Raw genomic sequence first — 23,857 nt, forward strand, 5'->3', positions numbered from 1 at the left:
CTATTTTTCCTTGGTGTTATTCAGAAGATACTAGAGAGCTTACAACACACTATGGAAGCGCAATGAAAGCTGTTTTTCTATGACTGCGGTATCTGCTGAATCCATTGCAATCTCTTGGAGATTTGGTGATTCAGGAGGAGAATGTCCTATTTTTTCCGTTTGAGTGAACTCCATCAGGCTGGCTGCAGAGCTTCCCCAGGGCTATTCCAGATGAAACTGTGGCCAAATCTTTTTTGAAATTTCATATCATACTCATATCATATGCAAAATATGGTAGTTTGGGGTTTGTTCTGTCTTTTTTTTTAAATCATGGAATAGTTTGAATTGGAAGGACCTTTAAAGGTCACCTACTCCAACTCCATTTCAATGAGCAGAGTCATTTCAACTAGATCAGGTTGCTCAGGGCACCATCCAATGTGACCTTGAATGTTTCCAGAGATGGGGCATCCACCACCTCTCTGGGAAACCTCTTCCACTGTTTCATCACGCTCATTTAAAAAAAATTCTTCCATATATCGACTGTGAATCATCGCATAAGATTGCAACTTCCTATACTCCATTTTCAAAGACTGTTGATCCTGTTTGGGGTAATGGAAAGGTAGAAAAGGAATTGGGCCTGTATCTTGATTTGCTTCTTGGATACTGAAACCCGAGTAATAAAATCATGCAGAAATTTAAAGAACAAAAACCTCAAGGAAGATTCAGACTCAGTTACCAGCAGATACATTGCCACAGACTTGTTAAATCATATTGGACTTGCTTGATTCCTTTTGCAGTAAGTTCAGGTAAAAATGGCTGTGAGTATCATCATTCTACTCTTGAAACTTCTCGAGCTGCATTTAGCAGTTTTTTCCTTTAGTCTAACTCATCATCTTTTGCCTTGTCAAGACTAGTTGTTCTTCCTGTAAACAATCATATTCTTGCTTGTAGGTAAATGACTGGCTTTCTTCTTGCTCTAGACATCCTTCATTTATTTGAGATAGCAATCATGTAATTTCCTCACCTCTCTTCAAGTTTATCATCTTATGTCTTGAAATGCCTTTCTTGCCTTGGTAGTCTCAAGTTTCTTAGTCTCTTCTGTTCTGATTGGCATAGTACTGCAAGTGTACATAAGGATAGGTACCCTGGGAGTGTCCTGCACCTGCTTGAGGACTTAGTGTGTCATAAAGTATGGTATATATGGCCATTGTTATGTCTTTTTATTCTGTGAACTTTTGTATTTTAGATAAGAATGTTGATTGTCATTAGCGTCCTTTTGGTCTTCTGCATTTCATGAATTTTCATGCTAATATTGTCTGTGTTTCTTCAAGATGATTAACAGATACATTAAAATACAGGGCCAAATTCCAGCTTCTGGCTTCCCAATATCATTCACCTGTCTTCCTGTGGGTAATTGTACATGCATCTGGGACATTTCATCAGTTTTAAGATAAGGTACCAAAGACTTTACTGAAGTCCATATATCATATCTGTTCATTCAGTAGTTACATACAAATGGTCTAGAAGGATTTTGTCTAGAAGCCTCTATGACCCTGTATTTTCTTTTGATTGTAATTTTTTTTGTTTGTTTCCTTCTGGATAGAAGGGGGCTAGGAGAGGGAAACAAGCTATTGTCATATAATGCTCCAGGTTTTCTCCTCTATGAGGTCTGGCTTTGTCTTCAAGAAGATGATTCACCCAATCACAATTTCAGTGTAGAGCCTGAGCAAATGATTTCTTATGCAGACCACCAGCCATTTTAATAAGCTTCATTTCTGTTATCAGAGCTCAGATAATGAGTTTCTTGGTGCTCTCTCAGAACTGATTTATTCCCCTTAAATTTTTTCCAGAATCCAGGAGCCAAGTTATTTTTGATTAATTTTTAAATTTATTCCTAATTTGTTGTTTCTAATAATTTTACCTTGGATGTTTCCATCTTGGAATTCTGGTTTAGATGGGCTTGCTTGTGCTGACCACTGTGACGAGTCTGATATATCTTCTAGACATTTGCAGTCTGATCGCCTCCCAAGTTCTATATTTTCCATATGTATTCCTGTGTTACTAAATTTCCTGTCAACCAGCTGCACGTGCTGCTGTTACGTCTTTTGGATTCTATAGCTGTTTTTTCTACAGTTGGTCATCTGACTCATTTGATCCAGAGGAATATGTACATTAATTGACAACTCTGGAGGCGTAAGTAGGGTGACAATGCTTTTCAATATCGATTAAATCTGTATCTGTTACTCTGGATAGATCAGAAAACCTCTGTTACAGTGGTAAAACCAGGACTGTCACTTTAAGGCCATGCTAAATGAAAGGCTGACTCTTCTTCCTCTGTAAAGAAGTGCTTCTTGCATCTTGCCCTCTGTGTGTTTGACAAGAGGTAATTCCCACAGAAAAGCAGCTCTGTGCCATCCTCTTCCACAGCATCAGAGGCTGAAGTGAGTCAGGCAGCAGGGATGATACTCACTGTGAGTATTAGGAGCACTTCCTACATGAAGACTCTCATTAAAGGAAGAGCTACAGATCTGCCTCTTTAAGGAGCACCTGGTCAGTCTTTTTTCAACATCACTATCATTTCCTTATGAGGATATTACCTAAAAACAAGATGTGATACTTCCTTTTTTTAACTCAGATATCAAACCTTACAGAGACATTACCATATAATGATTTGGTGCACCTTTCTCCGTTTCTAGTCTTTTTAATTCTTACCTGTATGTCATTCAGGTGGTGTTTAAGTTATTTCTAAATTATTTAATTTTTTTTCTTTATAGTTAAATCATCTAGGTTTATAAGAGTTAATTATTGCAATGTAACATTTCTTATATAGAATTTGTTAGCTATGTTCTTTCAAATAATTTGATTTGCCACTTCACAGAAAAGCAGCGTTATGTTTTGCATAATGTAAAATACATTTAAGTTTGGTTTTAGATTGGATGCAGTTGCAATACTTGTTAAATTCTACATGTTTTCAGCCTAGCTTAAAGCACAGAGAAGGCTGCAATTGCACGGGCGATATACCTGAAGTACACGATAACATAAGTCACATAAGTAAAACTACTTTTAATTTTGCAATCATAATCTGTTATTGTGAGCAGTAATACAGAAATTTTCCTCTGGAAAAGAGGGGGGGAAATGTCAGTGTATTATGCAACACTTCATAAAACTATTTATACAGATTTATTCAGTCACGTGCTTTAAATAAATGTGAAGTGACATTGTTAACCTCTGCTTGTTTAGATAAGGTTTCTTTTCTGAATACAAACACTTTTTAAAAATATAACGAGTGTATTTTTAAAGTCATGAGTAATTCTTTACTCAGTGCCCTTTGTATTACATAAGGTATTCAGTCAGCACACCTGAAAGGGACAATGCATTACTGCTCAAAGTGCAAATCATGAACAAGGGAAGTTGTCAGACTAATGGCACTTTTCAATCCAAAATTAGGGTACCAAGAACATGGAATGTCAATATGATAATGAGTTTAAACACATATTAATAGATTTGAATACAATAGAAGTGTTCGCAAAAAGTTAATGAAGGGCTTACGGAACTAAGAAAGTTTAAACAAATACAGGTATCTTTGCAATTCATTGCCCTCCTGGCCCACTGTTGTTATATCTAGATTAGCACAGGGTTGCTAAAGGAGGTGAGATGGCAAGGCACCAACAAATAGAAGCTTAACCTGCCCTCAGATGCACTTGGTAACTTCCTTCCCCTTCAAGTTGTATCAGCTGCTGATTTTTTTCCTACAGCTTTTTGACCAAGGAAAGGAGTCTGACCAAGTTTATCTGAACAAGTTTAATAGTTTTCCTCAGATATTTCACTCTAAGGGAACTCCATTGCATTATCAGAGCTTTGAGACAAATAAGAACATGCAATTAATTACCTGTTTCACAAGTGATTACCTAATTATTTCAACTATGCAACTGGTAGGTTGAGGATGGACTGGCTGTTGTGTAATCTAGCAGGGAAATGGAGCTCCCACAGCATCCTACTTCCCCAGATGCCCATTTTCAGATTCACTGTCTAATGTATGGGTGCTCTTGGAACAGGGAGACTGAGAACTTTCTATTCCATTGTGCCAGAAATGCCCTCTGTTACAACAGCACACTTGGAAATGGCACAGTCAGCGCAGGTGCTGGTGTGCTACCTGACATTTCCCAGGACAGCTTCCAAACTTCTTTTTACCACTTTACTAGAGAATAACTAGAAGAGCCTGTGCATTTTTTTTTCTCTGTCATATCCATATATGTCTCTAGAAAAGGAGGGGTGAATTAGATGAAGGAATGTGTTAACCTGACCCAAAGCGAATGCTCTGATCTGTACCTGTGGCCTTTTGCAGGCCAGCTTGTGATGGCTTTCAGTGCACTGCAAACAGGCAAGATCACTCTCCTCAATTTTCAGGCTGTGGTGTGAAGATGCATTAGCAGGGCTGTAGGCCCAAGATAATAGACTTTGCTCCAATGCAATGCTCCAAAACAATTAGGCTTGGCTAATGCCTTTATTTCCCCACTGATTTACCACTGGCTTGCTGCTGGCCTTTTCAGTTCATAGCAATTGTTCATTTCTATCTGAAGAAATCATATAATGCATCTTCAGGGAGAAGAAACTATTGCAAAGGTACCTAAAACCAGTCAGTACCTACTACATAGAATGGCACTTTATACCCTATGGAGCAGAGGTACTTCTAGTATGAAACATTTTTGGTAAAAAGAGGATTTTTAAACTGGTTATGTGCACAGACTCGGTTAATAAACTGAACAGGGTATTAAAACACTATGGCAATAGGAAGCTCTTATAATTTCAGTCTCTAATCTCAAATCCTCACTGCTCTATACTGCTGGAGCTAATGCTGCCACTGTCCAGATATCAGTGAAAGAATTCATCCTCTTTCTTTCTCTCCAAGGAGAGTTTTCCTTTTGTTTGCAGTACAGGTAAAGCTGCACAAGGACTGATTGTTGATCCAGGGTCAGAAGGTATTCCTTACACAGCAGTTTATTGAAGGACATGTAATAAAGTAGGCATGGATAATAAAAGCTTAGCCTTTCTCCTAAATTTAAATTCATGCATTCTCAAGGAATAACTTTAATATGAAACAGTGAGCAATGCACAGGGTGCTTGGCCAGCCTCTGTGTTTTATCAAACCAGAGTTTGGATAGGAGTGAAATTTGAGCAAGTTCCAGTTTTAGCTCACAGAAGTCTGCAGAAGCAGTCAGAAGGTGATTTTTTCCACAATCCATGCTGGTATTCCACATGACATCTGAATAAAGGTCAAGTCAACTGCATGAGGCTTTTTTTCTCCAGCTGCGCTCCTTTGAATGCCATATTTAATTAATGTAAGACCAGTGCCTGTGCACTTGTTTAAAGCACATTATCCCCTTTGCTTTTGTACTGCATCTACAGCCTGTGACCCTGAGCAGAACAAAATTTTTGGTTCATAAAAAAATCCCTTGGTGTATTTTAGGTCATTATATCAAGTTGTGAAGAAATAAGACACAAAAAAAGACAAATTATGTACAGTGAAGTAGAAGAAATGTATGTAGCTGCAGTCCAGAAGGTGTGTCTGGCTAGGGAATTTGGTGAATTGATTTCCTGAAACACATCAGGTCTAAAGAGTTTGTCAAGGTTTAATTCAGTGGCCAAGAGCTGGAAAATTTCTATCCAAAACATAGGTTGTAACTGCAAGTAGTATATGCTAGAGAAGGTAACCTAGTTGTGCTCATGAATTTTGAGATCACTGGATTATGTATACTTGGATGTCACTAAGTGGTAAAAATATCCTTATAATGTTGTTACAGCAACTGTTTGTCAACCTCTTTATTTATATGAGAACACATTCTAAAGACTCTATCCATTTAGATGCATTTAGAGGCATCCATTTAGACATGCGGAAATTGAATACTTGCTTTTTTTCTTTTTTTTTTTTTAAAGGACGTCCTTTTGTATTGCTTATACATATGTTAAATTTAGTGAAACAGTCAAGCTGGCCTATGAAGACCTACATTTCTTGGTAAATTCACTTAGTTACAAATTCTTTTGGGTTCCAGTTCTTTCCCAGAATTCTGTGTATGGAGAAAGATAGACACCAGGAGTTAGTTTCGTGTAACTTAGGAAAACATTAGGAGGTCGGTAGGATTATGCCTAAACTCAAATATGTGTATATAGGGAGAAATATATGTTTATATATTAATATATCTTTTTTACTCCTTAGAAACTAGTTTTAATGGTACTTCTGTAGTGATAAAAGGTTGTACTAGAATGTGGAATTCTGTCTTTTTTTATTCTTATGTCTCTATTCCTCTTTTTAGAAGTGTTAGAGACTTGCATTTTGTTTTCTTCCCAGTGTAAACAATTGTCAAGACTTCTCCCTGAACTTAGTGTATCTTATAGCTGTGTGCAGAAAGATATACATACCTGTCCTCTCTCATGTTCTCAAAACAAGCTCCACATTCTGGTAATGTGGTTGTCAGAAACTTAACACTTGTGGATGGCCTGAAGAATGCAACAATAAAGGTCACAGAGCCTAAATCAATATGATTCTTTTCATGTAAGGGGTTTTTTTTTGACCACTGTCTATCCATGTATTTTGTAAGTATTCAAACTATAATATGTTTAACTAACTGAACCCAAGTTTGATTGAAACATACAGACACAAAAAGCCCCCACATCATGAAGAAAACTATAATCTAGTTATTTTCCCTAGAATTAATGCATACACAGGAACAATTAAGTATAATATAAATTTTGTAATGTTACATAATATTGATACATATTTTGCATACACAGAAATTTACTTAGAAACAAATTTGAAATTACTAACCACGTCTTGGCAAGAAAGTTTCTTCATTCTTGTCACTCATTTTTAAATGAGTGGCAAAATGTTGGACTCTCCCCAAAAAGCAGGCTATCAGTGTACAAGTAAATCATGCAGGAGCATTTTAATTAAGTCAGCTTTTTTGTTTGTTTGTTTTTCATAATTTTAAAGCAGAAGACTTCTCATTTTATTATTGTCAGGACAAGTCCTCCGAACCTTGCAGTATCTATAGCTGTGGAACTCTCTCTGTTTCAGGCTTCTAAATCAGCAGCAAACATGATCATATGAAATATTTTTCCAGATCTTTTTTAATTTGGAAATTGTTATAAAATGTTAGAAATTAATCTTTCTTTTCTTTGTAACAAAATCTTCTCAGTGATTTTTCCCATAGAAAAATCTCAGGAATTTTCTTTTAGTTTTGTTGTTGTTGTTGAATTAGTTGCAGTTTCTCTCCAGAGTTTTATCCTTGGACCTCATGCTGTCTCTGAACATGTTTGTCTTTGGGCTGGGCCTAAGAATTATATCTTCCCCAAAATCACAAGCCTAAATCTGTTGACAAGTGATTATATCATGGTCAGATGGATGAAACTGGTAGACTGCCATTCATTCCACCCACTCTCATGACAAGGATGTGTTGTATAGATCTTTCCACATTATATTTGGCTTGAAACAAGAAAAATAACATCTTTAGTATATTTTACAGAAGCTGTTCTAGAGGAGCAACTTAACAAACTTATTTTTACTGCCTAGTTCATATTTCAAAACCATAACTATATCCAAGTTATACCCTAGAAATATTGCCAGTTGTGGTGATAATCGTGTGTTCAATGCATTTTTTATCTTTCATGACACTTTCTTATATAACCAATTTTTCTCTGTTTCTTAGTAGATTTTTGGTGCTAGATATATCTGCTAAATTTTATTTTGTAAGACACCACAATTGGAAGACATGATTGTCATGAAGGCTTGATAAAAATTTGATTTTATTTATCACAGATGGAAGAGAGCAGCTTTTAAGATCCAGGTTCTTGCCGATGTATTCTTCATTTATATTACCTTCAAGAAAATTAATTCTATGCTTATAAATGGGATGATATTTTAACAAAGAAATAACAACTTAATCAGAGCACTATTAGTAGGAATCTGGACTGTCTAACACCTTCGGTTTTGTGAAACAGTAGGATTTAAACTGTTGTTAATTGCTACCCCAGAAGTCTTCTGTTCCAGATCACCTGCCTTTGCTTCCTCCTAAATGTCTCAGTAGTAAAAAAACTGTTGCAGAAAATTGTACTTGAGAAGATGTTGATATAAACTTCAAGTTTATTGGATTCTGTGCAGCAGTTTGAACAAGTTCATATTTCATGGGTTTTATTCAAATGCCATCAAACCAAAGATGCTTTAGCCTCTCACATTTTATCTGGGCACTCATTCTTCAGTGCCTTAAATACAGAATCCCTTGTTTAAGTAATGGATACCAAGAGGAAGTTAAATTTTCAACCATTTCTCAAGAATCCTACAATACTTGCAACTAAGTTATTGATGTGCTACTAATGATAATAATCAAGAAATCACATCTATCAGAAGGTAAAACTGGATGTCTAGAAATTGATTTACAAGTATTAAAGCAATGTTAAAGCTCCATGTTCAGAACTTGTATTTTTTCCGCACCCTTTTTTTTGTTTTTTAACTCTTACAGTTATCTTGGGGGGGGCAGGGTGTGCTTAGATTTTTAGTCTTTAAAAAGTTCAAGAACCTGAAGAAAATCCTTCTGTAATTTGCAGAGTTTCTCTGAATTTTCTGACCTGAAACCAAATGAAGCAACCTGAAATTATAAGTCTACCCAATTTTACTGTCCTCTAACTGCATTCTTTACAGCCTGACCCAAATCTTATGTGTATAACAATGCAGCTAGCCTCATTTCATAAACAGTAACTGCAATAGTGACAGTAAATTGAGTTTTGTACAGACAATGGAAATGGAGTGTTTGTTGCATTGTTAAAGACAATGTTTCACATATGGACATTTTGAAATATTAGGCATTTGTGTCTTATAAATTTCTATAGCTTTATCTTAGCAGACTGGCTTATCATGTAAAAAATACTGGTATAGCTTTAGGCAGGCGCCCATTGAAAAATCCACTGTGTTCCAGAGTGAACCCAGCAGCAGCTTACACAGAGCTATCTGCCAGCCACACACTTCCTGTGTAGTCAGGGCAATCCCTAGAGCCCAGTGGTTCCCACTCAATAAGTCAAACCTTGCTGATGAGGTGGAAAATCCCTATTACGTGTAAAGTGCACATCATATTTTCACCTGATCTTGCTAGAGCTACTGTGACTAGTCAGGAATGGGATGTTACTGGTTTTCCAAGCAAACCTCAGCTTTCAAGAGGTGGGAAACTATGCTACAGATAGTAAGGTCTTTATCTATAAGAAATTAAATTATATATCTAGGCATGTCATGTAAGTCTTCATTAAGAAAGGGATCTTTATTTCTATCTTCATTTCTTGATAATGTCAGCTCACAGGACATATAAATCCTAAATTTCAGGTTTTAACCTTTGTAATAGACTGAATACTTCCAGTTTAGATTTCATGGTTTAGCTCACCGGATTTTTGGTTTTTTCTAATGGCAGTTCTACTTAACAAAAATATACTTCTTTTCAATTTACAACTGTTTTGTTTCAAAGCGTTTTTCTATCAGAAATTCCATCCCTACTACTTTATACACAGTTTCTCAGCCATTCTACCATAAAATGAGCCATCAGTTCCTGTCTGTAGTTGAAGGTTACAGGTGAAAATGAACAGTGTATGAGAAAGGAGAAGTGTCAATGTTATATCTTTTCATTCATCAATATAAATTTCTCTCATATTATAAAACTGGGTTTGGCACAACAGCAAAGCATAATCGCCAAGGAGCTGATTTACTGAAAGTTAATAATTTCAGATGTCTGGTCATCCTTGGAGGATTCCTAATGAATGTGTGTGGGAGTTGTAATATCCTTGTATTTTACAGTTGCTAATGTATTAGTGTAAGAGGAATTCCTCAAGAAAGCCATCATTTTGGAGTTTCTAGCTATCAGGAAGAATATATAATGGTAACAGTTCTATGCTTTCCTCTGTACTCCCTTTGTTTGAGACCATCAAAAAAAGTCATGGCCTCTTTCAAGGCTCCAGAGTCAGCTTTTCTTCCATTTGACCTGGACCTATAAATGAATATCATTTGCATCATATATTTTGTCATTCACATTTAAGACTGATTTATAAAAACCCCAGTGTCTTGCATGGTTGCTGAGCTCTGGTCATTTCTCCTCCACTTCTGCTTTCATCTTTTATTTCCATAGTATTGCTGCTGCTTTTTCTTCATCTTCATCCTCCCTTCCTTTCTTGTCCCTGGGAATTTCTCCATTAAGTTTGAACTCTCCTGTTCACCATAAAGGGTCTAGTTCTATGGTTGAACAATCCTTCAGCACCAAGAGATCTTTTTAACCTTCTTCCACCTCCTTTTGAAACCACTTTTACACTTACTTTCCCCCCAGAATAATTTTAATAATTGTTTTCATATCATCATATCTTCCTTGGTCAAATGACCAGTTGGAAAAAATACATTTACATCACATTATGTTACCTTGAGGAGCAGAGCAAGGCAGTAATAGCACCTCTGAAGCCAGAATGTACCTATGCTAATTGTTGGCTTAGAGGTCCCTATATATTTTAATTACTTGTCCTACTATTACCCTACAGTGCTTTAATTTTAAATGAAAGATAATAGCTGCCTTATCTCTAAGGAAACTGGTCTTGATTTTATTAACTTACAGGACAGAAGAATAATTGGCACATATCATTGTCCAGAAATGTATTCAACAAAGGTATCTTTCATTGTTTTCTAATGTTTTTATCCTCAGAGACTTACAATTCAGGTCTTGACCGGTTATGGTCATTAAAGATCCCATGGCACTTTTTTATAGTGTGGTCATCTCAACTCCAAGCACCTGGCCAAATATCAATTTATGTAACTGTTCTGCTTACACAACATTTCCCACCACCACTCACCCACCCCATAGTTTCAATTGGCTACAACATTCTCCATTTCCTCAACTAAAATAAAGTGTGTTGTTCTGCACTGTCAGTCACCACATTTCACCTCAGAGGTGATTGTGCTTCACTGGGAAGTGAAGTGGTTCTTCTTTCTAATGCTTGTAAAGCGCTTTGGGATCCTTTTGAATGGGTGGTGCTTACAATAAATGTAATTCACTGTCATTCTATCTCAGGCATCACTTCGTTACAAAAGCATGTTTTAGTTAGAGTTGGGCGAATCTACTTGGTGGAAAAAACATTCCCAGCTCTCTCTAATCTGACAGGGAACCTTTTGTCAAAGGTTGAAGAGTTAGAGTAATTTCTTTCTCCGTCCTTCCTTCCTTCCTTCCTTCCTTCCTTCCTTCCTTCCTTCCTTCCTTCCTTCCTTCCTTCCCTCCGTCTTTCCTTTCCTTCCTTCCTTCCTTCCTTCCTTGAACTTTAGGAGTTCCTTTGGGTTGGAAATTCAAAATAGCATGAAAAAATGCAGTTATTCTTATGGTCAATTTATTGTTCCAGATGCAGGAGGGTCAAATTTGTGCTCAAGAAACACCTGAACTTTGTGGTGTTTACCTGGGTATTGTAACACTTGAAGGTTCGCCCATCACTAATATTTACTATATTTTGCATTATTTCTTCTGAAAAAGTTTTGAAATATTGAAAAATGATGTACTTCAACTCTGATATGAGTGTGATATATACAGAAGAAGACATTTTGCCCTAGAAGATAGTTTAGAACATTGCTTAATATTTTTTCTGCCCAGCATCATTAATCTTACAAACTGCTTCCAAGATTATCAGATATCTGCACCATGTTGCTGCATTAAGAAAAAAAAGTTAACTGGAGTGATATCATGTCACTGAAACATGTCTGTGTCTAACTCTAGTAGACTAAAATAGCCTTTCTTGCATGTGTGTTGCATAGAATGTATGCAAATATGTAAAGAGCACTCAAATTTCTAATATCATTGCAGATCAAAAGGATAAAATGCTTAAAGTAGATTCATCCTAAGAAGATTTAAGATGTGAAAAAATTTGTTTGCCCTAAAATCTTTCCAAAAGTAGTATCCTAGAATGCACAACACTGACGTGAAATAACCCAGCCTCTGGGCTAAGGGGTAAACCCATTACATTAGTGGATGTTATATCAAACTTCCCCTGATGTCACTAGAACTAAAACTTCTTTTCTTGAGGTTATATGAAAATATAGAAGATGTAGTTTCCAAATGACTTTGCACCCCTCATGTAGGAAGCTTACCTCTTGTGGTTTTAGACATTTTGGGATCAATGAATGCCAAGGGCCTGTAATTAATTGTTTTATTTTTAGGACCCTGGGAGTCTTACGATTGGTCTGAGATCTAATAACAAAAATTAGTCCCCTTTCATTTTATCCCAAAAATCACAAAAGAATTTTTTAAATATGCACTCATTGGAAAAAAAAAGTTTGAAATCCATCCTGAGAAAGTTTCACAGATCTATTTGAAACCTTTTGCAGATATACGCTTTTGTTGGTATTACAAAAGCAGAATACTACTTTTACCTTAGTTTTGTCCCATGCAGATGAGAACTGATTTGATGGCCTTCCTGGACAGAAGCAGTGTTCCCTCACTATGCTCAATATCATTCTATAGAGTTCTTAAAGGAATTTTTCTTGAGTTCCAGCTCAACTTTCCCATTTTTCCAGTGCTTTTCAACTAAAGATTGATCTCCCTAACACACTAGGAATTTCAAAAATTTCATGTGGCTTTGATGAAAAGCAAACAAAAATTAAAGTTCACATTGAGTCATGACATTTGATTTAAAACTAAAATATAATGAAACTAGAGGGGTGCAAACTCACACAGATTGGGGAGAAAAGAGTGAGAGAGAGGGAAATCTGGCATCTCAGCAATGCCAGTTTGCGTGCATCTTGAACAGATGTAATCACTCAAATGACAGTGTTTCAGTAGGTCCAAAGTACCTTTGTGAGCATCTGACTTCTCAGTTCATAACACTGTGCAGGGGGTGCTACTAAAAAGCAGCTGGTTTAAACCCAGTTCTCTCACCTTGCCATGGTAAATATTACATAGGGGGTCTAATAATGGCAATACAGTCTGCGCTGGGCAGTTCAGGGAGGTACCGGCTGCTGACAGCTAGTTTCTAAATATTATAGAATACACTAATACCCTGTTATTTTTTAGAAATCCACAATAGTCACAGTTTTTGCACTTTGAGTAATAATCATAGAATATATTCTGTACGTGGTAAATGAATAATGTGGCTGAGTTATTCTTAAAGGAGCTCTGGGACAGTTTTTTCTCTTATTTGGCCTGGAGTATATCTCTGCTACCATCACCAATTCAATGTAATTAATTAGCTTCTCATTAGCTATTCTTGTTTTTAAAGTACTTTTAGTTAATTATAATATTTTATCACACAATTCAAAGTACATACTTAGAGGGAAGGCTGAGAAGAATTAGAACTTCCTAAATAACTTTTATTTGTTTTCTATAAATGGATTCTTTTTAAAATCTCCTACCACAATCGAGATGTACTCCAGAGTGCCTAAGAGTAGAATTTAACTCCTTATCTTTGAAATCCTCTTGATTGTCTAAGGGGATTCTTTACAATATTGCCTTAATATTTTTTTCACTGAATTGCCTTTAAAGAATGCATATTAGCTAAATCTACCCATTGAAACAACTGTTCAATGTACATTTGACGTGATTACATTCTGCATATCTTTTTCCTTGCTTGAAATTGCAGATCTCTGCTATTCCAGAAGTGAGGTCTCCACAGCATGCACTGTATTTATGAAATTTATTAGCACCGGGGCATGGAGTTTCCACATAGCTATAGTTAGACTATGCCATTGCCTTTCCCCAAGTAACCGGCACTCCTGTTTGGAATATGGGGACCTAAAATGTGCATTCTTTTGTGCAGTGCTCTGTACTTCGTTTATAGAGGCAGAGAGACCTTGCGAATACTGGAAGTTTATGTCAGAGCAAAAGCTTTCATTTGAAATAAGAAAAAACAAAACAAAGCAGATTCTTTTCCATTTGATTTCCTTCCAAAACCCCTGTAAAGTTTAATATTTGCCCCAGATATCCTACCCAGTGGCAGAATTCCACTTTCAGGAGCTGAGCATGTCCTCTGTTCCCAGGTATTGCTTGTGCTTGCTGAACATTGGGTCTAAGAAAATACCATTTATTGAATAATACTATACTGGCCCTATTTCTCCTTGGGCTCACAAATAAATGATAATAAATATAATCACAGCTATGCTTAAAGTCTTTTAGGCTGACATCCAATAAATTAGTAGTGTTAGATATGGCCCTTATCAGCATGGCTTCACTTTGCAACTGACTGGGCTTCCTTTATCTCCTACTAAATCTACTATCTTATTTTTTACAGATGGATCCACATGAAAATATTTTGTTGAGCACACTTGAAATTAAAAATGAGATGGCTGCCTCCGAAGCTGTGATGGGGCTTGGGGACCCTAGGAGCACAATGCTGGCCTATGACACTTCGAGCATCCAGTACAGGAAAGCCGGTTTGCCCAGACACAGCTTCGGCCGCAACGCCCTGGAGCGACACGTGGCACAGAAGAAAAGCAGGCTACGGAGACGTGCATCCCAGCTGAAAATCACCATCCCTGACTTGACTGATGTAAATGCCATAGATCGATGGTCTCGCATATTCTTCCCTGTTGTTTTTTCCTTCTTCAATATTGTCTATTGGCTTTACTATGTGAACTAAGAAACAAAGCCACACAGGAAGCAAGAACTGGATTTCTCTTCAAATAGGTTGTACAGCCAAAAGTGGGACTTAGAAAAATTATATTCAGGACAAAAAGTTATTTTAAAACACCTTAGTTGCTGGCCCACTCTATGGTCTGTTTTTATAATGGTTTGGTTTTATCTGCTAAACCATATATATGTTAAGTTGCAGTATGGACATATCCTCTTAACAAAATATAAGAGCATTTTGAGTGTAAAGGCAAATTGGGTTTTTAAAATCACTTGTCTCATTGTCCCTCACTCTTTTTTTTTTTTTTTTTCCCTTTATTTTTTAATAGCCATTTGAGTTTAGTGGTACAAATTGTAGAGCAGCATTTGAGAAACAGGTTTTAATTTCAACAGCAGTATATGCCATTCCTAGGGAAACTGCATATCCAAGGCATGCATCTACACTTAAGAGAGTGTACTGAGTTATCATGCTTATGAAACACACATTTTACTTTTTCAATGTGTAAACTTGAAAAGTAGTGCCTATCATCTTTCCAAGATGATCATGGTCAGAGGTTTCCCAACCATATTCAGGAATTTCCTTTTATTTACTGAAAGAACTAAACCTTTGACTGATAATATTGGGGTTGGCTGTTTGCACAGAAGCTGAAACAAGAAGCACTAGTTTTGTTTGTATTTTAAAGAGAGAACATATGCTCACAGTAATAGTGACTGTGTTTGGGATCAATAGAGGAATGTAGGGACAGCATAAAAATGCATCAGCACTGAATGGGTAGATGCTGCTGGGTTGTGTCAGGGAAACGGAATCATCTGTCCAAAGTGCCAAAATTGGTTGCCCAAATAGTAATTCTGTAGATGGCTGAAGAAAACCAGTGGTGCACTGCCTTTCTCTAGGGCAGGGAGAGTGACAGCACAATTACAAAGTGCAGGGGCAAGGAGACAGGAGGCTACATATATATAAAAGTGTGTGCATATATATAGATATATAGATATATATATACACTGTGCAGATGAATGTTGTCAGTTGTACATACCTTAGTCTGAAATAGCCATGTGGAGTTGTGTGATTTCTTCCAAGTCTGCATCTTTCCAGCATTATGCTTCCTGCTGTTGGTTAAAGGTTCTGTACCTCTTTCAGCAGTTGAGATCTGAGCATATGTATTTCTGTATTTCTGTACAAGAAGTACTGACAGGGTGTTTTCTCAGTCTGGATTATGCAATACCATTTAACTTTTTGTTTTCCTTAATGCACTATTCTAAAGGAAAGAAATTAGTCACAATCACTTTAAGAGTTTAAGTACATTCTTGAATGTTTCCTGCTTTAGGGTGATTTCCACTGAAAAACTAGAAAAATTCATGTTTTCTTTGGGGAACTCCTTGAATTAAAAGGGTGAGGTTTTTCCATTCCATTGAACTTTATTTTTACAGGCAAAATAGAACAGAAAAAAAAATTAGTCAAAATTTTGTCACTTACTCCACTGTGGGACTTCTTTTGTAATGAAAACAGCAGTCACAAGGACTGTATAAAAACTAAAAATTCTTGATGGCTTTTACTAGCTCAGAGCCCCAATATTGTTTGACACAATGTTTCAAGAAGCAAAAGCCACATCTGTTGTATCCCTACTACCTCTCATCTGTGTACAAATTTTTGAAAGAAACTAGAGAGTATAAGGATTTTTCAGGGTACTAAAAAATTTCTTTAGAATATTTTTCATAAAATATTTTTTTAATTTTTTTGTTCTTACTTTAAAAGAGTAATTTTCTTACAAATTTCTGTGGTTTTATTTTTGTTTCTCTCCCCCCTCCCCCCACCTTTGACAGTGAATGACAGTAATAGGAGGAGAATAGTTCTGGGAACGAATAGGTAAATATTCTGACTTTTTTTTTTGAGCACTTCATATGCTTATTTCTGGTTCAAATGGGAGAGGATAGTTTTGGAGCCTGAGATTGGATTTGCAGTACACCCTACCTGCCAGGAAGTTGTGTACATTCACACACGGCCTCCACGCTCGGATTCTGAAACATGTTAGAGACAAGTTTTCCTCACGCGATTAGCTTTACAAGTCAAAATTTTGCTCTTTGTTCACATACTTAATTTTTGACTGCATTTCATGAATAACGGAATAACCTTTTTAGATGCACTTGGGATTTCAGCTGATAGATATGAGTCACGTTGGAATTTTTTTCCCAATTTTAAGAAATGGAGCCACATCAAAATTCAGTATTTCTCTTCAAAGTCTGTTCTTTAAAAATGGTATTAATTATCCTAAATGAAAGCAGTCTTATGCTTCTGTACAAGCTTTTCTTTCATTTCAGAAATTGCTGCCAGCTCCTTTTTTTGTTTCACAGAAGCAGAGTGTAACTGCAGGGAGCTCACAGCCTGTCTGTGGTTGATACACATCAAATATAAAACCCTACAGGGAATATGTTGGCTCTCTGCATTGATAACTGCTTCAGCCATTACAAAACCCACAAAGATCGAATCCTGGAACTGCACATTCACTTTTCTGAAGCTAAAGTACAAGCCATAATACTCTCTGATGTTGCTATTCAGAGGGTGAAAGAAAATGTTTGGTTTCTGCTCAGGTGTCACTAGGAAAGATAAATTATCTGTGGGGAAGAAGCACTTTTGCTTTTACCCTGTCCTTCTGGCTATTAATGTGATGTATAAAATTAGTGAAAGAGAAAGAGTCTATCATTTTGTACTAAGGCTTAACACTGTGATATAAAAAGATGGGGGTGAGAAAGGCTGGTGAGGCACTGTCAAGGAAAAAGCATAACTCGAGCCCAAGGTGAGCACTTACTCCTGAGATACTTGAGTGAAAGTGAGAAATGTTGCCAATGTACCTGAGATACAGGGTTTGCTATGTGTGCTATGTGTTACCCTCCAGGTAAACTAGAATAAATTTGCTTTTACCTTAGAATTGACCGAAAATGAATATTCTAGATCTTTTTAATCATGTTAATTGTTGTTGGTTTCAATAAACAAAATAGCAAAGTTAATAATTTAGATAAAACTTGTAATATAATTATAGCTGCACATTTTATTGTTCTATTAGAAATAATAGCCAGCAATTAAGGTGTTTTTCATCTTTGTTAAATTCATGGGCGAATTATCACTATAACATGGCACAGTTTTAATGAAATCTTTGATCTCAATCTGTAAATATATACTGTACATGACTGCTAGTAAGTATGATACACATTTTCAGAACTGAAAATTCATGCAACATATTTCTGTGTTTGCATAAGGAATGTTATGTTTCTCTCCTATCGCAGTTCAATGACTGGGAAGAAAGACTCCAGCAATGACATTGTGACCATTTTTTTTCTCATTCCCAGGGGAGCAAAACAGAGTCCTAGATAACAGCATGTGGCAGAGTTCTTCAGAGAGTTCTTACATTTTAATAAAAAGGACATAAAATCTGTAAGGTACAAAAGCACAATGCATAGAGAAAATGAGTGGTGGTCTTAAACCTGGGGGAAATATCCTATTTATTTCAGACAAACATGCATTAAAATTAAACCTCAATTAATTTTCACTATAATTATTAGACTGTGTTCCAGTCCTATAACACAGTACTAAACGCAAGTGAACAGATGTGAAATATTTTCCAACTGTATGTGCATATGGACATACCCCCAAATGTCTGTATGGACATATGTGTGTATATATACATGTGCTGAGTATATATATATGCACACACATTCACATGCTGGTGTGTTAAAGGAATAAGCTAATAATAGTTTTGTTTCTACCATCAACCAGTGTATGAATATATTTTTGAGAAAAAAAAAAAGATTAATGTATTTAGAAAAAAACCAAACAACTTACTATACAGGGTAACTGGGCATTTCTATATCAGCAGATCAATGCTTATGATTCGTATGGAGCATTGCACCATTTGACATGATGATAGTACTGTACCTCCTTGCATCTGGAATTAGACTAGTCCTCACATTGCTTGCCTATTTCTTCTCTCTCTTTTTATAACAGCATTGTCCACTAGTAAGTTTTCAAAATCAACAAATTCCTTAGGGAAGCAAGATTTAAAAAATGGCAAAAATAGTAACTATTTCTAGAAAATAATCTAGGGTGGGATGGCCAGGGTACAATACTATATCAGTAGTGATCATAACATTTTGGTATGTGTACATAGAACATACAATGTGAGCAACCATAATTTAAGCTGAATATGTGTAAATATTATCAGATTTCTTAAACATTTTTAACTTCTAATTTGTACTTTATGGTAAGGCAAAAAGCTAATTCTACTTATGGTTTAGGTTAATGTGTCCTAAAATTATGTAAATAATTAAATAAGCTGTAAATGAGCAGTCGATAGATACAGTATTTGTTTAGTGACTTTTTTTTACTAAGTACAATAATTGCAGTGCTCTAGCAGAGTAATTTAAACACCCTTTTGCATAAACAGATTTGGACTCCAGATATAAAATAGTACAGGAAGTGCTGTAGTGTAAAATAGCCACCGTGGCAATGTTCCTGCTGGCGCAGTTGATTCTTTTGTATGGTCAAAATGTTCAGGCCACTCACTCAGTACTTAGATTAGCTAAAACAAACAGGGCCTGGTTTTCACTTAAAATAAGGCACCTTTATGTTGCTCCAGTGAGTGGAGAGGTGAAGGCGTTCAGGGTAAGTGAGAATTCAGCTGTTGGCGATTTCATTACAGAAACCTGCATATTGCATCTGTCTGATTCTGAAATCTGTATCTCTTATGGTATCTAATAGTAGACTTATATTTTTCTTTAAAAAAAAAACCAGGATCTCTGACTGTCATCAGATAGTGTAGTCCCCCAAAGCCAAAGAATCTTCACTTCAGAAATTGCTTAAAAGGGAAATCTAAAAAGTCACTGCTTAACACCAAAGGTAAAGCTTAGTAAAATGCACTAGGAACTTTGTCTAAATTTTTAAGAAGTAAATGGAATGTTGTTGATCAAAAGGACTGCCCTATTCTACTTTGTAAAAATAGTAATAATTTAAATATGCGTTATATAAAATTGAAATGTATCATCTCTACAAGAATATGCAACACTAGCATTTCATAAATATAAAATTATTTTCTTTGTAAGTGCTTTGACAAAAAATGAAACTTAAATGATGAAAAATCTCACCTCTACTTTCATACTAAGGGTTGTATTTTTTTAATGTTTTTCAGACATGAGGTCATCTATTCCAATTTGATAGCATTTTTGTATGTTTTCACTGTTCCTGTCATTTGGCAGATACTCATCAGGCTGTATGGTTCATGGTCCGTCCTGTTTCTTTCAGTTGAAGACAAAAAGAACATTAGAAACATAATTAATTCTGACAAATTGCCTATGATTTGACTTCTATCACGTTTTTATTGGCATGGGTGTTTAAATGGTTCTGTTAGTACTGTCTTTGCACAGTTCTGAGTTATCTTTTTTACTTAGTATTATTTATTTCACAATGTAGTAATCATCAGCCTTACTAATGACCTTGTAGCCTTTCTTATATGCACATAATGCACATTTTCCAATGGCTAGAAAATGCAAAATACTAGTGGATATCATTGCATCAGATCTTCATGTCTTTCTCAAAAGGACTACTAACCTCTGGGAGATATGAGGTAGTAAAATGATGATTGTAAATGAGTAGCACATAAGAGATATTTTCTTGAATTTAAAATTATTGCAGCCAGTTTCAGCATGTAAATATATAATAATGTTGGCTAGTGTGTAATTCTTGAATTAAAAAATATAAATAAAGAAAACCTAAAATATGTATATGTTGTTGTGTTGTGTTGGGCAGGCTCTTTTCTCAAAGCTGCAGTTTTCAGTTCTCATCTGAAGTGAGTATCTCTGAGTTTGGGTCAGAAAGGGACTCAGAAGTTGGGTGTTGAGGCACGTGAAATGTAGGCGTAGGATGGGAAGGGGGAACCATAACGTGGTGTTAATTTGCCTGTGCAGCCCTTGGGGGACTTAGTGTCTAGGGAGTTTAAGCAATGTACAGTGAGAAGCCTGGTGCTGGTCAGTAAGGAAATGCTAAGAGGAGGTGAAACAGCTGAAAATCTCAGAAGTTCAGTAATGCCTCCTCAGAGTCAACACTTGTGAATCTGTTACTGATGGTGAGCTGCTGGTGTCCCCCTTACAGAAATATGGAAGGGTCTGTTTGCAGGGGGATGGTATTTCCTTTTACAGAAAACAGTCTAAATGGTCTTAAATCTGAATATGGGGACTTGGGATGTGGAAGTCCCAAGTTTCATTCCTTCCTCTTCCTACTTATCATCTAACAGGAGAGATTCTGGATGACCAAATTATTGTCCCTTTCAGGATGGTGGATTTAGGAGATTTTCCTGTTGGAGTGGTTCAAGTTGAAGAACAATTCAAGGTGAGCAGAGCAGAGGAGAGAGCAGTCAGGCGTGGTCATGAGAGGCTCTGACTGCTTTGGACAGGGCCGTAGCAGGGATCAGAAGCTGGGTTTCTCATTGTGCTCCCAAGATGTAAAATGTCCACTATACAGGTCTGGTTTTGCTACTTCTTTCTTAGTGGAATCTTGAGCCTTAAATGTACTTCAGACTTCCACTTGTTTGCTGGTTTTGCTGAGTGAACAGTTCATGTCTATTGGTTTTTCTTGTTCTCTGCTGCCCCAGCTCTAATAAAAGGAAATACATAGTTTTGTTTCCAAACCCCAAGTATCACTACATGGGGGATATTACAGGGTGTTTATTGGTAGCTCTAGCTGCGCATTCCCACAGTTGATTCTTTGGCTGATCCAACCAGGGGGAGCAGATGGAGTACCAGAAGAGGGAACAAATGGCCACCAGACAAAAGGCTGCTAAAGGCTAAAACTGCCAAATTCTCATTTTTGTCTGGAAATGCAGACAGCAGTTGGTAATTCCTTTTGAAGTTGTCCACCTGGCTATTCTCTGTACCAGCCCCACAACAGCACTGCTTTAATGACTGATGTGTTCTGTCTCTCTCTTCTGTGGATAAAGGGCACCAATACTGCAGAGAAAGAGCAGAGGTTGAAGATGGGAAGACCTGAGTCTTACAGCTGGCACTGAGGTGAGGAGCTGCCGGGCACAGGATGCTGACTCTGTCAGGAGACATAGAACATGAGAAGTAAAATATTCCAGACTGTTAAGGAAAGATCAAATATTACTTGCTTCCCTCACTGTTTAAAATACCACATCTTCCTCTGAAGCTTCTGAAAAGGAGAGCAAAGTTCTGAAAAAAGACTGACATGTCAGCACAGTTACTTTGTTACAACTCTGCAATATACTGTTGCCCCTTTGGGATTATTAAAAGCTAGGAAGCAAAGTATTTCAACTTTAAGACTGGTTCATGATTTCAGAGACTAAAAATAATTATATCTAATTAATTGGTGAGTATAATTTCCAAATCAAAAATGTCTATCTACTATTTCACTTGTCTGTGTTTATAAATGCATTTTATGTTATCACATCATAGCAGGAGTTAAATCAACTGGCACAAAAATAAGGCTAATACTATAAGGTATTTGAATATTTTATTTCCTTTACTCTGAGTTTTAACACTTCATGATGTGTAACATGGCCTCTCCCTAATTCAATTTACTAGACTGCAAGTTAGAAACTTTAATAGCAACTTCTTATGGGTAAATTGTACTGTTGAATATATCTTGATAATGTAAAATTAACAAAATGAGACAAATTATTGGACATCACAGTTCTTAATTTATAAAAGGAAAATTGGTAGTTTAAAGAATGAAATTATGCATTGGCCAAATACTGAACAGCTGTGAAAAAGTGAAATAATGGGAATTGGCATCTAACACATTGTAACTGCTTCATATTAAATAAAGATAACATTACAACTACATAGCAAGTATGTTCACTAACATAAATTCTGTGGTTATCAAAATTAATGACCCGCATGACATTATTAATTCATAGTACTTGTTATTCTCAAGGGATGTCCAGAGCAACTCATTTATTATGGTGTTTGTATGAGTCTAGTCAAGGAATATATTTATAAAAAATGATGGTTATGTCAAGAAATGTGGGTTGGCTCTTCAGGTGATGAAAATTGCTTATATAAAAGGAGATGTGCTTCCCTTGGCTGAGACTCTGAGCCAGCTTTTCTGGTGAGAGGGGGAGTGCTTGTTTTGATGTTAGGGCAAAACTTTTGAATACATCTTTTTCTTGGTACATTTTTTTTTTTTCCTCTTTCTGACAGATTGTCAGAGCTGACATACTGCATTCATTTTGGCACTCCAATGACTAAGGGCATGGCTCCAGCTGAGACCACTTTTTAAAAACTTTCTCTTTTTTGGAAAGGATATAGCCAAGGAAACAAAGCTTGCTCAGGTTGCCTTACAACTAAACTTACAACTTAAAAACTAAATCATGTAAACTGCACATTTTTGGTTTTGGTGCTGTTTTGTTTTCAGATAGGACTTGGCCAGAGCTCTGTGTATAACTGTGGGTATTTATGGTCACGCATACTCACATTTCTGAGCTTGGTTGTCACATCTGAATTCTGCTGCTTCCTAAACCCACATGAAACTGGACTGTGACCTTCGAGAGCTCATTGTTAAATGTTCTCAAAGATCTTTTCTGAAGAGTCTTATAGCAGCTGGTGTGGGGTCAGTAGCTCCGACCGAGGAAGCTGTGACCGGTCCAGAGAGATGGTCCCAAAAGGAATCACCTTCCCGAGGCCCGGTGTCTTCCCTCAGCTGCTGGCAGGAGGGCCGTGCAGAGGCTGTCAGCTCTTTAGTGATTATCAGCCCATGATTTCAGCTCGGCTCTGCAGAGCAGCCTCCAGGCCAGACCAGGGAGAGACGAGAGGCCCATGTAGCTGTTCTGCACGAGGTAGCTTTATTAATCCGTACTCCAGTGAAGGGGAGGCCAGGCACGAGCATCTCTCTGCCCTCTCAGGGGCAGGGGGCTAGCTCTTATAGGGATACTGGGGGTGGGTGTCCGAGGGTAAGGGCCAATGGGTTACAAAGGATCTGCATAGGGTCTCCCAGAGGATTCTGGGTCTGTCTTCTTCTCGCCGTAACTGCAAAGTGGCTCCCCTTCCAGGGGAATTTTGCTGGGAGATTGAGCACTCTCCTTATCTCAGCAGACATCCCTCCAGGGCGGGGGCTGGGGATACCCCACAGTTTGACTGATCATGTCAGTCTTTAATCTTCAACCCTTTGTTGAAATTTCATGGCATTGATGCTTATGAAGGTGCTATGAAGAGACATCACAGGCAAGCACAGGAGTGCAATGTCATTCAGGAGACAGGGG

The 23,857-nt window shown here is 36.9% G+C and overlaps 1 protein-coding gene across 5 annotated transcripts in view; it reads left to right on the forward strand.

Annotated features, from left to right (window-relative positions):
• The window catches only part of GABRB2 (gamma-aminobutyric acid type A receptor subunit beta2), a 166,128-nt gene extending 145,762 nt beyond the window's left edge, over positions 1 to 20,366 (forward strand). For 4 of the 5 annotated variants that reach the window (XM_039559441.1, XM_039559440.1, XM_039559439.1 and 1 more), the window contains 2 exons: positions 10,611 to 10,661; positions 14,260 to 20,366. In XM_039559441.1, the coding sequence (XP_039415375.1) occupies positions 10,611 to 10,661; positions 14,260 to 14,607 (399 nt within the window). In that variant the 3' untranslated portion in view covers positions 14,608 to 20,366. The remainder of the gene's footprint in view (positions 1 to 10,610; positions 10,662 to 14,259) is intronic. The other variant, XM_039559442.1, reaches the window with a different exon arrangement.
• Positions 20,367 to 23,857: the final 3,491 nt, after the last annotated feature.

Source organism: Corvus cornix, chromosome 13 (genome assembly GCF_000738735.6).
Source record: "Corvus cornix cornix isolate S_Up_H32 chromosome 13, ASM73873v5, whole genome shotgun sequence".
In the NCBI taxonomy this organism is placed as follows: Eukaryota; Metazoa; Chordata; class Aves; order Passeriformes; family Corvidae; genus Corvus; species Corvus cornix.